The sequence below is a fragment of the Myotis nattereri genome (assembly GCF_964212035.1).
Source record: "Myotis nattereri genome assembly, chromosome: 8".
Taxonomy (NCBI): Eukaryota; Metazoa; Chordata; class Mammalia; order Chiroptera; family Vespertilionidae; genus Myotis; species Myotis nattereri.
The window spans coordinates 368,332-384,697 of NC_138083.1; the positions used below are offsets into that span (position 1 = coordinate 368,332).

The 16,366-nt window shown below is 40.9% G+C and overlaps 1 protein-coding gene across 1 annotated transcript; it reads left to right on the plus strand.

Moving 5' to 3' along the window:
• Positions 1–1,063: 1,063 nt before the first annotated feature.
• LOC308523556 (nucleotide sugar transporter SLC35B4-like) lies at positions 1,064–9,158 on the plus strand. The gene is made up of 7 exons (XM_081097596.1): positions 1,064–1,097; positions 1,950–2,031; positions 2,207–2,267; positions 3,761–3,870; positions 5,678–5,695; positions 7,758–7,833; positions 8,664–9,158. The coding sequence occupies exons 2-7, from the start codon at positions 2,014–2,016 to the stop codon at positions 8,687–8,689; spliced, it is 309 nt and encodes a 102-aa protein (XP_080953722.1). The 5' UTR covers positions 1,064–1,097; positions 1,950–2,013; the 3' UTR covers positions 8,690–9,158.
• Positions 9,159–16,366: the final 7,208 nt, after the last annotated feature.

Below are 16,366 nucleotides of genomic sequence, written 5' to 3' on the forward strand. Positions count from 1 at the left end.
TCTTTCATTTCTTTTCTGTGTGTGTGTGTGTGTGTGTGTGTGTGTGTGTGTGTGTTGTTAATCCTCACCTGAGGATATTTTTCCACTGATTTTTAGAGAGAGTTGAACAGAGGGAGAGAGAGAAACATCGATGTGAGAGAGACACACGGGTTGGTTGCCTCCCTGTATGTGCCCCGACCATGGCCGGGGATCGAACCTGCAACCCAGGTATGTGCCCTTGACCAGGAATCAAACCCACAATCCTTTAGTGCTCAGGCCCACACTCTAACCATTGAGAAACACATGCCAGGACCAGACCCTTCTCCTTCCTTATTTTTTTTTTTTAAATCGGAGACTTGCGATAATTAAATAAAGGAAAATTCTTGGAGGCATGCTTCTTTCAAAGCAGTAGAGGTTTTTTTCTTTGTCTCATGTGTGGTGAGAGATCTGTGTTCAGTATATAGATAAGAACAGTTTTCCCTGGAGGGCAGAAAAGACTTCAAGGGAAATATAGTTAGGGTTGCAGAAGAATACAAAACGGGTGAGGATTAGAATTGTAACATTTTGGTGTGGTCTGAGATTTTTGTGAGATCAAATGTGTTATTCCTAAAGGCACTTCCCAGAGCTAATTATAATGACTAAGATGACCCTCACAGCATTGAGCACATAGTAGACTTTCTATGAGCACTTGATGAAGGACAGACACCCTTCCAGAGAAGAGAGAGATCTCCACAAACTTCTTTCCTCAAAACGCGGGGGGAGGAGAAACGTAGTAAAAGCTCTTATAAATTAGATGGAAAAGTTGACAAAAATAAGCCTGTAATAAGCTTCAGCTATGAGTAGTTATTGAGAATTGATCATTGTTATCTTCATTGTCATCTTTAAAAGGCGTAATTATTTTGCAAGATAGATTTTTATGGCTTATACTTGTTGCCATCATAAGAACACCTGGACCTTACTAATTATTCATCCTAATCTCCTGCCCAGATGTTTTTCCCTCTTGGCGACGTTCATTTTTATCTTGAAGTATGTTGTCTTTCCCTAGTGCACTAAAACTTCCTCTTGTCACCTTTTACAGGGTTCTCTAATTGCCTAGGGATTATCATTTTGAAGAAAAGGTAAACAATACGCTTTTATAATTTATGTTTAGGAAGCACCTTCTTGGCCCCACCTATAGGCTAGGCATGTGGATTACTTTTCTCCTGCTAGAGGGGGCGTGCTCCTGGCCTTCTTTGTTTGAGTTCTCTCTGTGGCAATGGTGTGCATTCCTGAAGCAGCTGACCAGGTAGGGGGTCCCACCTGTGCAGCAGTGTTCTCTCTGTAGAATTAGCTCTTAGCATCATTGAATCCTTAGATCCATCCTAACCTCTGAAGCCAATCGATTGAGAACTTCAGTTCCCTTGTGGTCACCAGAAGCCACATGTGACTATTCACATTTAACATTTAAATTACTTAAAATTAAATATTTAGTTTCCCAGTCTCACTGGTCAGAGTTTAATTGCCCAGTAGCCACATGTGGCTGGTGGTGACCGTATTGGAGAGCCCAGGATGGAGCATTTCCAGGCTCATAGTTGTGCTGTCAGAGAAGGTGTTCATTAGTGCAACACAATGAACGAAGGACTAATCGTGCTTAGTACGAAGAAAATTCCGAATAAAGCCCAAGTGGCCAAGAAGATAGAATGAAAAGTGTCATAACTGTTCTATGTGACTGTCACCAATGGAATGTCATGTCAGGTCTTCCCCCCCCCCCCCCAATGAAACCATCTGTTGGTCCACAAACTTTTAGAAACTATTTTAAGCAACACCAAGGAAGGGTGTGTGTAGCAACCAGTGGGCACCCTGATCCTTGCACATGAAGACTTACATGGGCTTTGCTGGTGATTTATACTCTCAGGCACCATCTACTGAAAACATCCTGTGGAAATTGGTACCTGTGCCTTCCTAATGTGTTCTTGTTCTTATTTCTGCAGATGCAGTATATTCAAATATGCTTCCATTGCCCTGGTTTCTGTGGGGATATTTATTTGCACTTCCATGTCAGCAAAGCAGGTGGTAAGAATCGGTTCACAAATCATTTATATTCACTGCTTGCCATGGGGCCCAGGCACCAGGTACTTACTAATGATACAAAGAAGGGAGGGAAAAAGGTAGCAAACATTTCCCTTGTGTCCAGGCCCATTGCTTGTGGTTCTGGTCTCTGTACCTAGTGTTTTTTCTTATTCCCTAGACTTACCAGTCCAGCTTGAGTGAGAATGAAGGATTCCAGGCATTTACATGGTGGTTACTAGGCAAGTATGCTAATTACAATAATGATAATTGCCTCTGCAGTTCTGTTTGCTGAGTTTTCTCCTAAGGGACATGTTTCTTGGCAAGAAGCGTTAGCTAAACAAATGATGCCACAGGAGAGAGGCACCTGGGACCATAATTCTGAACCACAGTGTTCAAGAAGTGACAGAAAGGAAACGGCGAGGTCATGGTGGTGTGTTCTGTGACATGGACCCATGTTTCTCTGTTGCCACTGATCTAGGAAGAAAAGTGCCTGCCTGCCTGCCCGGCACCCTGTGGGTGCTTGGCTGTCATCCGTCTCGCTGTGACCTGTCTGCTGAGCACAGGCTTCTTCAGAAGGGCAGGTTGTAGCAGTGGACGCTAAGTCTCCAAGGGACCCATTGCTAGATCTTAGATTTATTGTCTTCAGAAGTTAGCTGTTCCGCATGGCAGTGTTCCCAGACCTGACTGGTCAGCAGACTCTCCCGGGAATTGTGTCTCTTTGTGGAAGTAATGAGACAATTCCTGTAGTGCTTGGCCCTCCCGTTGTGAGACACAGAGGTGATGCTCCTCGCAAGTGCTTTCTGTGCTGGCAATAGCAGGTTGAGACTGACCAGGCGAAAGAGAAATAGCAGGGAAGGAACTGGATTCGTGCTTCTTGGCTTTGAAACTTGACCCACCCCCCTCTTTAGATTGCTATTCCTTAACACAGAAAGATCTTCATGAGCTATTGGAAGAACACTTTCTGTTAGGAGAAATTTGCAAAGGATTTGAACATACCACTTATGGAGGAAAATATTAATGTCCTGTAATTTTATGTTCAGCTTTGAACCAGTCTAATAATCAAAGAAATGCAACTTGAATCCAAAATGCAGTATCTTTTTATTTTTGATCTATTATATTTGCAAGATAATAAATGATTATTCTCTTTGCTGCTGAGGGTGCAATAGGACAACCATGTTCACAGAAACTGTTTACAGTATAAATTGACATGCCTTTCTGGAAAAAAGTATATGTATTGAGTTTTTAAAATGTCTACAACTTTTGACTCAGTAATTCCACTTGTGAGAGTATACTAAGAAAATAACATTTTAAAAAGATTTACATACATGGATGTACATTGATTTTAATGAAGAAATAATTGGAAGTAATCTAACCATTCTCATATTGTAAGACACTTAAGTACATCTACATGAGAAGAGTAATGTGTGGCCATTACATCATACTTTTGAAAAAATTTTCATGAATGACCTGAAGAAAAATCCAGAAAAAGATCATGAAAAAAGTAAGACATAAAACTCTGTACTCATTATGATCCTGGCTTAGAGAGATGTAGAAAACTATTAAGGACTGGATGGTAATATTATGGTTGATTTTTATTTCTTTTTAAAACTTTGTGCATATTCTACAGTTAGTTTGTAATATTTGTAATACATTTAAATAATAAATGTTCTTTAACAAAATATCTGGAGAGTAGCAAGTGCAGGTGTCTTATAACCCGGCCTTTGTTTTGTAGGTATTGGGGCACTGACGTTCGCGCTCCTGATGTCCATGAGGATGGGCATCTTCCAAGAGACTCTATACAAACAGTTTGGGAAACATTTCAAGGAGGCTTTGTTTTATAATGTAAGCAATTTCTTGAACCTGGGGAGGATGGAAATTACTGCGTTATTATGTTGTTGTAATGTGTGATTTCAAATGTAACATGCCATCCTGCTAACATACCATCCTGCTGGTAACATGCCATCCTGCTAATGGAGGTGAAGGATCAGCTGATCACCCGGTGAAGGGCTTTGGGCCCACGGACGGCAGTGCCTTTTGTAGGCTGCTGCTGTGCCTCTGAGCCACAGCCCTCCGCACAGGTGGTCACGGCCAGTCTGTGTGAACATGTCTGCTAACCAGGAGCCACCAGGCCGACCAGGAGCCTGCACCCCAGTGTTCCTGCAGGTGCACCCCGGTTCAGACCAATCTGGGAACCTGGAAAAGGAAACTAAGCTACAGAAACTGCATGTCCAGGGGACTATGTGCAGGCAGGCCTGTGAGAGGGTTGGGAAGACAGGTGAGAGGAGGCCCTCAGACGGGCTTCAGTCGTTTTTATGGAGAGTTTAAATAGCAGTAATATACACTTCAATTTCTTTGTTTTAAACTGCTGGTCTAGGGCCGTGGTCGGCAAACTGCGGCTCGCGAGCCACATGCGGCTCTTTGGCCCCTTGAGTGTGGCTCTTCCAAAGCCTTAGGAGGACCCTAATTAAGTTAATAACAATGTACCTGCCTATATAGTTTACGTTTAAAAAATGTGGCTCTCAAAAGAAATTTCAATCGTTGTACTGTTGCTATTTGGCTCTGCTGACTAATGAGTTTGCCGACCACTGGTCTAGGGCCTCCTCTTCTCCTCCCTCTCTCCTGTTGTGATAATGCCCAAAGCACAGCCACTCAAGGTCAGGGTGAGGTTTGGTAACTCGGGATTCCTTCACTGCCAACTTTTTGTACTGAAGCTGCAAACAAGCAGTTTGGCTTATTAGTTGGAGCTCGAGTACGTGCCTGGGAATGTAAAAATACACACTCCATTTGGCTCACATCTTTCTTTTAGAACAGTAAGTGGCACATAATGACTTCTGAGTAAATGTTAGCCATGATTCCTTATTCAATTATTGTGGTGGTGGGTTGGTGTCAAGTATATTAATCTTTGCTTATCTGTTGTTTCTTCTTCCTCTTCAACCTCTTTTCATTCTTGTCATTTATATTTTCCCTGACGTTGAATTGTTCTCCATCTCTTTTCCTACTACTTTTCTAAACAATCTGAACTCTGCCTCCACATTCCTTTTGTTGTTGTTAATCCTCACTTGAGGATATTTTTTTCCATTGATTGTTGGGGGAGGGTGGAGAGAGAGAGATATATATATATAGAGAGAGGCATCAATGTGAGAGACACACATCGGTTGCCTCATGCACCTGCCCCAACTGGGGCAGGTATCAAACCCGCAACCCAGGTACATGCCCTTGACTGGAAGTCGAGGTACTCAGGCCATGGAGCCACACCGGCCAGGACCTGCCCCATGTTCTTTATAATTTTTAAATCCATTTCATTTGCTTAACTATTCTCAAAATTAGTAAAACGTAACAAATCTTTGGACACAATGACTGTGTGTATTCCCTTTTGTTGTGTGTGTGTGATGATCATCACAAACTCCAAAAGGACAAGAACTGTAATTTGGGGTTTATTGAGCCAGACAGTGTCAGGTTGTTAGAAGCACTGGGTACATTTAACTTAGTCCTATTTGCTTTTCTTGATTGCTTGTCAAACAACTTATAAAACTGCTCATTATTCTGTTGTGTGTTGCATTTCATTTGATGTGAAATATTTCTTCCCCTCGCATGCCCTTCCCACTGCCTGGCTTCATCTTCTTGGCTTCTGACATTTATGACCATGCAGCTCTTTTCAATAAGTCTGGTGAGTTTGGGGTGACTCAGGAGAATTGCCTGAGAGCTTCCAAGGCAAGTTTCAGTTTTACTCTGGACTTGACCACTGATGTTTTTATGCAAGTCATCTGGCCCACTTAAACACTCTCCATTCTACCTTCCTGGAATATAGTGCCATTAATCAGTAGTTGCAGCAGCAAAAGCATTTGCAGGTGTTTCTCAATGATTTGCAAGAGAAATAAGAATATGTATCTTCAAATTTTCTGTTTTGCTTTGGAATTGTGTGTTTGCATTTGAATGCGGAAGGTTTGCTTTTCAAGAATGCAAAGAAATAGTCCTAACACACAGCAGAGATGGGAGCCTTGGGGAAGAGGAAGCAAAAATGGTGACAGGTTAGAGCTTGCAGGAATAAGCAAAATTAACTCAAAAGTCTACAGTATTAATTAGCTTTTACTTTTTAAAGTGACTAATAAATTAGCTATCAATTGCCAGTTAACTTAAGTTTTTAAGGCTCTGAATTACCCATTTTTGAGTTTTTTTTATTGAGGTGTGATTGACATACAGCTGATTTTTGACACATGGTTTTCAGAGTTTCTGACAGTCCCCGCATAGCAAAGAGTTGTTTGAGTAAACACACTATCAAATTCATTTTGATTTAATTATTAGAATGCTTCTTCCAAAAGTTGCAGAGCTGGGTACTTATACATTTTTATTTTTTAGAATCTGCCTTTAACTTTTTCAGAATCATCCCTAAGTTAAATTTAAATTTTTTTCTCATCTTGAGTTTTAGCATCTGGAACCTATTATCCTTGATTTTTCTAAGAGAGCCGAATATCCATCTAAATGTTTTAGGTAATACTGATTGTCTCTTTCCTCAGCAATTGATACAGTGGATCTCTAAAGTTATTAAATAGTAATAATATTTGTTAACTTTCTTTTCATTTCAATACTTGCTGAGTGTTTCAAAGACAATAGAATACCAGATTATTGGGATTTCTCACTAGTCTAGACATACAGTTATCTCTTTATCTAGATGGCTTTTAATTTTTTGGCAAAAGAAAATTAATGTCCTTTTCCTAACCAGAACTCAGCATCACCTTTGGAATTTCCTAAGTTATGCTGTGTATTTCAAACTCCAAAAGCAAGTTAGCAATATAAAAGAAGCGACCCTGAGAGGGTTATTATGTCCTTATTCTTGTTAATCATGGGCATTTTGTTTCCTCTCAAATGTTCACTGTGCAAACCTCTTATATAAAACTACCATAAGAATGTATTTAAAAAGAAGAAAAGTTTAATAACTTCCATCACTCTACACATCAGCTAATTTCATTTTACCAGTTTCCTTCCAGACACCATTTACGTAAATTCTTACATCGTTGTAACCCTTGTGTAGAAAAAAATTTATACTTTTTCACTTTCATTCTTAGTTTTTTGTGTGACTATATATAATCCTTATATTTTAAATAGAATGTACATACAAATGCCTCATCTAGTCAAAGCACCTTTGCTTGCACAGCCATTGCTCTATCATTGGACATTTAGATTAATTCAGAGTTTTTCCTAAGAATGGGTATCAATACTTTTATGGCCCCTTAATAAGAATTGTGAAATTGATTTTTTAAAAATCAATTTATACTACCATCAACTGAATGGCTGCCAATTCCAATTTTACCTTGCCAGATTAGAATATTATTTGTAAATTTTAGAATTATTTGATTACTAGTAGGATTGACAGTATTTCCAAATGGCGTTTAGTTACTGGTTGTCTTTTCTCTGTGTTGAGTTGTTAAGACCATATCATTTGAACTTCTCTGTGATTCACAGCCTTTCTCTGTAAAGTGGAGTCCTGTTTAGGTGAATGGTAAAAAGTTTATTTTAAACTTAAGGTGAATTCTCATTTGTTTTAAGAAAGCAATACAAGGACTCTTGAGGCTGATATAGCCTGGAATCAAGGGCAAGTAAAGTGGTGTTTGGTCCAAATCTAATTGTAAGGGAAATAACATCGTTATCTCTATTATGTTCTGTTTGTTCAAAAAGATGAACACTTTAGCTGTTAAAAGGAATACAACTATCTCCCCTCTTAATCTTTGCAGAATTATATCAAGTTCCGGTTGTTGGTGTGGCAATGCCCATCATGTGGTTCTACCTCCTCACGAATGTCATCACTCAGTATCCTTCGCACTCCTCTGCCGCATGGTCGTCTTTGGCATGGGATTGTCTATTCCCTGACAGCTCAGTGACATGAGTTTCATTTCTGCTTTGATCTGTCCTGCAGTAGGAGGAGAAAGGCCCATCCACTGAGCTCCCTGTGGAGGGCCAAAGAGATGCCAGTGGGTGCCGCGGTCAGCAGGGCACAGGGCACTGTGAAGGAGGTGCTCGGGTGCAGGGGCAGAAGTCAGTGGGTGATTGAGAATTAGTATTTGACATGCATGCTCTGTGATTTCTACCTGGAGTCTTCCAGTACCTGGGACATTTCACAGGCTGCCACAAAATTCTGAAAGAAATTCCAAGTGAATTAAAACTAAAATAATGCTTCTTTCGAACGACCTTAAGTCCATTATAAAAACTGTGAAGTCTTTGGAACAGACGAGATTGACTTCATTCCTTTCATGTCACCTCATAGATTTGCCTTACAGATTTCTTTTTTGGAGAAGGGGTGGAAGGACTGGGGACCAGATCAACGAGAGGTAGGTGTGATGACCTTTACTGAGAGTGTTAACCTCTGTCATTCCTTGGGTGGGACCTTCACTGTAAACTGTGGGAAGAATCCAGAATAAGAATAATGAGAGGTTTTAGGCAGTCTGAGTTGGGACCCACAATTAGAATGGCAGGACAGGAATCTGCAGAATGTTCTACCAAGGAGCCTCAGGGCCGCCATAGCCAACCCCCGAGTTTTCTGGTTCTTAGAATATGAACATTTGAGCCAAGAGCCATGCCAGAAAGTGCTCCCCAGCTGATCTCTCAGTAGTCAGAAAACTACCTTAACCCTCTCTCTCCAGGTACGTGTGCCTTTGGGGTGTCTTGATTCTCACCACAGAATGCACCTCCCTCGCTGTCACACTCGTTGTGACTCTACGTAAGTTTGTGAGCCTCATCATCTCCATCTTGTACTTCCAGAACCCTTTCACTGTGTGGCACTGGCTGGGCACCTTGTTTGTCTTCATTGGGACCCTCATGTACACAGAGGTGTGGAACAACCTGGGGATCACAAGAAGCCAGCCTCAGAAGGACAAGAAGAACTGAGGCCTGCCTGGGAGACCAGGGCCTGGCTAAGGTCTGGCTGCCATTTCTCTTTTGTTAATGAGAATTACCCCAGCACTGAACCACCACGTACCAGAGAATCCTCAGAGGAGGGGACTTCTCAGATTCCACATGGCTTTACAGACCAACATGTGTAGACTCTGAACAGAAACCTCTCAACCCTGAATTAGAAAAAAGAATAGTTATCCATTGAACAGCCATTTGTTTACCAAAATATACAGTACTGTACTTGTTTATTGAGTCCCAGAGCTACTCATTTTATATCCATGGTCTTGCACAAGGCTATCCATTTTGTTGTTCTGATGATGCTCTGCCATAACAACCATGATCTCGTGTCCTCATGCTTTGGTCTGTCACCTTCCACTTTTCCACCAGCCAGATGTTCCCGGCATCATCGTCAGGAACAACTGAGGACCCAGTGCAGTGAGGCACTGGGGACGGGGCTGGCTTCCTCCGGGGCGTGGGGACGAGGCCGTGGTCTCTGAGCTGAGCCCTGGTGACAGTGGAGCAGGGCTGGTGGGAACCCTTTGCAGTTGTGCAGGTTCAGCCTCTGAAAGGCTTCTTAAGCAAGAAGGTTGAACTCTGCCTGGCGATTCTGATAGAGTCATAGGCAAGGGAGTAAAGTATGGTGTATAAATTCAGGTCAAATCACAACTAAAATGGAAAGTTTTTCTTATTTTTCTATAAGGTGTCTTAATGTTCTTGATGGGTATTTGTATGTGTGTGTGGTGGGGGGGTGTTGTATGTGTTTCATTACATGTAGGAAGGTGCCATTCCCTTTACTAACCTGGTTTTTCTCCCATGGTATAATTTTGAGACAGAGGAACCATGTCAGTGTGGTGTGTGTAGGTAAGTGTGATAATTTTGAGAGAAAAGCATGAAAGTCTGAGTTCTTTCATTTCCTCTTTCTTCACTTAGCCTTGGACATTAATTGACCTCACAGAAGTAGATGCTCTTCTGTAGGTGGTTAAACTTACCAGGTACTCCCTTTTTGCACACAAAGCCCCCCCCCCCCCCCCGGACGCAGATTATGTTCGTAAATCAACATGTGGCTTTATGGGTCCCCTGGGTTCACTCATGGTGGAATATGTATATTCTAATACCTAGAGCTATTCTATGGTGGGGCCTGAGATTAGTGACTTCCCCAAAGTAGCCCGAATTTGGGCAGGTCCAAGATGGCAGCACAAGAGGACACTGAGCTTGCCTCTCCCATGAACACACTGAATGCACATCTATATTTTGAGTAGTTGTCTTTAAGAGAGAACTGAGCAGCTTTTGTACAACAAAGAAGAGAGAGAGAGGCCACTTGGAGAAGATGGGAACTACAGGAGCTCTTCAGAATCAGGGAACCCACCAGGAATCGGAGTAGCTGGTGAGCACCATCGTTTGCATTCTCCTTACACTTGGGTAGCATTGGTGAGAACTCTACCCAAGTGCTCTGGCCAACCTGCTAGACCACAGTAGTGCATCCCCAGTCACCCCTCCTGTAACCAGCTCCAGCAGGAAGGGGTGCATAGCAAGCATGCACAGCCCTGCCCCCTACACACCAATCCAGAGTTAGATCCACTGAGCCCAACAGGGCACTGAGGCTCAGCCACTGCTGTGCAAGCCCACTGGACAGCCCCACCTGGAATGAAAGGGACTCAGCAGGGCATCATTGTGCTCCGCCCAGGGGGAAGTCCAGCTCAGACCTCCATGTCAATCAATCAAAGCAATGGGACATGCCTATGAATGCACAGAGAGGGGCCCCAGAGCGAGTTGTGCACATAGAGGGAGGCCCCTACTAGAGTGGGAGGGAGCTGGCAGAATGCTGCAGCACATGCTCAGAGAGCACCCCAACCCAGACTGGCAGCAGTCAATCAAACCACAAGGTGAGCTTTGCACAACAGTGAGTGATGCGGTGCCCATGGTCGGGTATCCTCAGACCAGCAGCAGTCAATCAAAACAACTAGATGTGCTCCTTTGTACACCAGGCAGCTCCACCAGGATCAAGAGTAGAACCAGCAAGGTTCTATAGCACACACAAGTGCAGCTGTGAACAGCCAAAACAACAGGTCACCCAGACCTGCTCCTTCTGGCCAGGTAGCCTCCCGGGCACTGCACATGCCCACCTTAACTCCAACCAACTTGCCAAAGCCATCCAGTCTACACAGACACCACTTTACTCAAGACCAATTTTTCAAGACCGGGAGAGATAGCTATTTCATCTAACTCGTAGAAAGAAACAAACACAGAAAATCAAATGAAATGGAAGAACAAGAGAAAAATGAATGAAATGGAGAAAAATAATTTGATAAAAAATTCAAAGACACTGTCATAAGGATGCTCCGTAAATTTGAGAGTAGGATAAAGGAACTCGGGGACAACTTCAATAAAGAAAATATTATAAAGAATCAATCAGAGATGAAGAATACAATAGCTTAAATGAAAAACATACTAGATGGAACTGACAACAGACTGGTTAATATAGAAGAATGAATCAGCAACCAGGGAGAATAGTGAAAATCACCCAATCATAATACAAAAAAAAGAATTTAAGAAAATAAGGATAGTATGAGAGCCCCATGGGACAGCATTATAGGGATCCCAGGAGAGAGAGGGGGGCAGAAAGTTCATTTTAAGAAATAATGGCCAAAAACTAACCAGGGAAGGAAACAGACACCCACATTAGAGAATTCCAAATAAGATGAACCCAAAGAGGCCCACACCAAAATATACTGTAATTAAATGGCAAAAGTTAAATATAAAAACACAATCTTGAAGGAAGCAAAGGGAAAGCATTGAGTTACATTAAAAGGAAACCCCAAAAAACTAATAAGCTAATTTTTCAGCAGAACTTTTACAAGCCAGAAGGGAATGGCAGGAAATATTTAAAGTGCTGAAAGAAAGGAACCTACAATCTAGTATATTATACCTGGCAAGGTTGTCATTCAGAATTGAAGGAAAGATAAAGATTTCCCCAGATAAGCAAAAACAAGAAGTTCACCACTAAACAGACTTAACATGAAATGTTAAGCAGTCTTTATGCAGAAAACGCCATGCCAAAAATAAGGAAACATGGGGGGGGGGGGGAGGGAATCACAGATAAAGGCAAATACAGAATTAACAGTGAATCAGCAACTCAAAAATCCAGTATGAAGATTAAAAGACAGAAGTAGCAAAATTAACTATAATAATCAGGAGTTACTCCAAACAAAAAAGGTATGATATAAAAAAGTGTGGGGAGGCAGTGAAAATGTAGTGGTTTTAGAATGTGTTTGAACTCAAATGCTTATCAATTTAAAATAGACTGCTACAGAACCCCAGCAAAACATTCAAGGAAACCAGCAAAGCGATCAACGGAACAAAATGGCAGTAAGTACATACCTGTCCATAATTATGTTAAATGTAAATGGACTAAATTCTCTAATCAAAAGTTATAGGGAGGCAGGATGTGTTAAACACCAAGACCCCAGCCCCATCTCTGTGCTGCTTACAAAAGACTCACCTTAGGTTGAAAGACCCACAAACTGGAACTGAATGGATTAAAAAATATACTCCTACAAATAGAAATGAAGAGAAAGCTGGGGGTAGCAATACTCATATCAGACAAAGTAGGTTTTAAAGAATGTAAAATGAGACAAGGACATTACATAATGATAAAGGGGTCAATCTAAGAAGAGGATATTACAATCTTAAATATTTACACACCCAACATAGGAGCACCCAAGTCTATAAAGCAAATATTAATGGATATAAAGGCAGAAATGAATACAATAGTAGTTGGGGACTTTACTGCCCCACTTACCTCAATGGATAGATTGGGCAAAAAATAAGAAAATAATGGCCTTAAATGCCACATTAGAATAGATTAATATAATAAGCATTTTTAGGACATTTTACCCAACCAGTGTGGATTATACATTTTTCTCAAATGCACATGGAACATTTTTCAAGATAGACCACAAAAGAAACCTAAATAAATTCAAGAAGACTGAATTTTTATCACGTATATATTCCAATCAGAATTGCATGAAAGTAGAAACCAACTATAGGAAGAAAACAGGGAAAATACAATATGGAGATTAAACAATTGCTACCAAACAAACTTATGGAATGAAACAAAAGCAATTATAAGAGGAAAGTTCATAGCTATGCAGGCCTACTTCAAGAAGTAGAAAAAAATCCCAAATATAATCTAACTTTACACCTAAAGGAACTAGAAAAAGAATAAAGTCCAAAGTAAGTAGAGGAGGAAAATAATAAAGATCAGAGTGGAAATAAAATACAAACAAGGAAAAAAAAAAAGAACTATAAAAAAATCAAGAAAATTAAGAGCTGGTTTTTTGAAAGGATAAATAAAATTGACAAACCTCTAGCTAGACTCACACCAAGGAAAAAGAGAGTCTAAGTAAATAGAATCAGAAATGAAATAAGAGAAATACCACAGAAATACAAAAGATCATTAAAGAATACTATGAAGGCAGCCCTGGGCATGAGCAGGGCAGGACTAGAGGCATCGGCTGTCCCCATGCTACCCAGCTGCAAGTCCAGGAAGGGGAAGCCCTTTAAGCTCCTAGGAATTTTAGGTGTTCAGAATATTCCTTGTACCTGGGACTCAGTATTATATGGTTCATAAGGATCTGTTGGGCTGGCCTTGGACATTTTTTGTTAACTAGTAGAATTAGGAGATCATATGGTGTTGGGAGTTGGAGGATTTATCTTGGTAGCTTTAGGATGCTGGTTCCATTGTAGGTTGTATCCTTTTGTATACTTGTATGAATAGTTGTGAACTTGTAGCTCTGTATCTGCATTACAGTATATAGTAGACTTGCCATACGTAAAATAAAAATTATGAATAATTATGTCAAGAAATTGGACAATCTACAAGAAATGGACAAATTTCTAGAAGTATACAACATTCCAAGACTAAGCCAGGAAGAAACAAAATCTGAAGAAACCTATTATTAGTAATGAGATTGAACGTAATAATAATAATAAAAAAAACCTGAATAAACAAAAGCCCAGGACCAGAATACTTCACAGGTGAATTCTACCAAACCTTGAAAAAAGTAATACATATTCTCCAACTATCCCGAAAAGTTAAAGAGGAGGGAAAGCTCCCAAATATTCTTTGAGGCCGGCATTACTCTGATACCAAAACCAGAAAAAGATACTACAGCAAAGTATTACAGGCCAATATCCCTGATGAACATGGAAAACTTCTCAACAAAATACTAACAAATCAAAACCAATACATTAAAAGGCTTATACATCATGACCAAATGGTATCTATACCATGGATGCAAAGGTGGTTCAACATTCGTGAAACAATGTGATTCATCACATCAACAAAACCAAGAGTAAAAATCATATCTCGATACAGAAAAGGCTTGTGACAAAAATTCAATATCCTTTTACAATAAAAGTTCTCAATAATGTGGGTATAGAAGAACTTACCACAACATCATAAGGACTGTATATGATAAGCCCACAGCTAACATCATACTCAATGGTGCAAAGCTGAACATTTTCCCTCTAAGATCAGGAATAAGACAAAGATGCCCATTTTCACCACTACTATTCAATTTGGAGGGGATGTAATGGCATAATGGATTGTTTTCATTCTTCATGCAATCACTGCTAGAGTTTTTGTAGGGGACTTTAAACACTTGATTATACAGAACACCAAAAGCCTGACAATGAAATATGTTGAACAAATTAGAATAATAACGAATAAAACAATTTTCAACCCAGACTTTATAATATCTCCAAGCCCAGTAGGGAGTCAGCTAAAAACATCAGAGAATTTAAATCCTAACCAGCCAGTGGTGCTTGAGGCAAGACTGGAACACCCCTGAAGAAAGTTTGCAAGTTTAAGGCGTTTTCAAGTTTGGGTCTTTCTAATTCTACGTGGGAAGAGTTATTTACCCAGGTACAGCTGGTGGTATTGGCTGTGGCAAAACAACCCCCACAAAAAACCAAAAAACTTCTCCCTGGGTGGCAAGCAAATAATCAAGCAATCCTGGTGTTATGGACTACTCAAGCTTAGGAATCTTAAGTTGTCTCTTGAGCTTGAATGGCTGTAGTGGCCAGGTGGGCTATTCTATTAATGGTTCTGGTCAGATTTCACATTATGTCTAACTGAGTGGTACCAAGGCCAGCTAGTGTTGAAATTGAGAAGGACCATTCAAATGCACAGTAGTACCAGAATCATACTCAGATTTCCATGCAATGTTTACCTTGCATGGAAATACTTGTTTGTGAACTTTGTAATGGTTAATAGAACAAAATCTTTTTTTGCCCAACTGGTGTGGCACAGTGGTTGAGTGTTGACCCATGAACCAGGAGTTTGTGTTTCGGTGCCCTGTTAGGGCACATGCCTAGGTTGCAGCCTCGATCCCCAGTAGGGGGCATGCAGGAGGCAGCCACTCAATGATTCTCATCATTGATGTTTCTATCTCTCCCTCTCCCTCCTTCCCTTTTTTATTATAAAATAAAAAAATATTTAAAAAGAATTTTGAGAGTACATTTATTAAGGCTGGGGACAGTGAAACAAAGAGGAAGGGATTAGGATAGAAGAAGCAACAGGAGAGAGCCCAGGCTGGGCTGCTTGGGCTCACTGAGAAGTCAGAGAAAAGAGGGCCTTGGAGACAGGTTCAGGGGATTAGCCCAGGACAAACTGCCGCTGCCCATTCCTTCCCTGGTTGCAAGTCTCATGGGTCCCTTAGGACATGTGCTCCGGGGAGGGAGAGTGACCCTAATACGACAAAACCTTAATGAACATTGTACTAATGTGTAGCACATTACACCAATTAAGCAAGCTCAAATTTATAAGGTTAAAGACCCAATATTCCCAAATTTACAAGCATACATCTCAGTGTTATCTTGGTTTTACCTAATTGTTACTCCACTGGGAGAGACATTTTAAATATCCCTCCCCTTCCAATACATCATCCTTTCTGAGATGGAAAGGGAACACTTCAATTTCTTCACCATTTACCCCCAATCTCATGAATCTGGTACAATATTGTTAACAGTGCTTACATTAAAGTGTAAAGGATCCATATATTTTTTTGTATACATTGAACACATGGAATCGCTCTAAAGCAGCGGTTCTCAACCTGTGGGTAGCGACCGGGTGGTTGTCTGCTCTGGATGACTTTATCTTGAGGTCGCCTATAGGCTGGGATGTTCAATCAGGTGAGTGATGTGGAAGTGTGGAAGCCTTTTTAAATAAGAAACAGGAATTCAGAGTTAATACCTTTTAACTTTGTAGTGCAGGGATTAGATAGCCATAGCTGGCATGGTCTCTCCTGGAGAGACGCCTTGTGGGGAGGTCTTCTGATGGACCTGTCTCCAGTTTGGGCGTCTTGACTTTCAATGTCTTCATTTCCTGGGAGTGTGCTGTGTAAAGATTGCTCTACAAGCTGTGAATTCGTTTCAAGGGCGTTTATAAGTC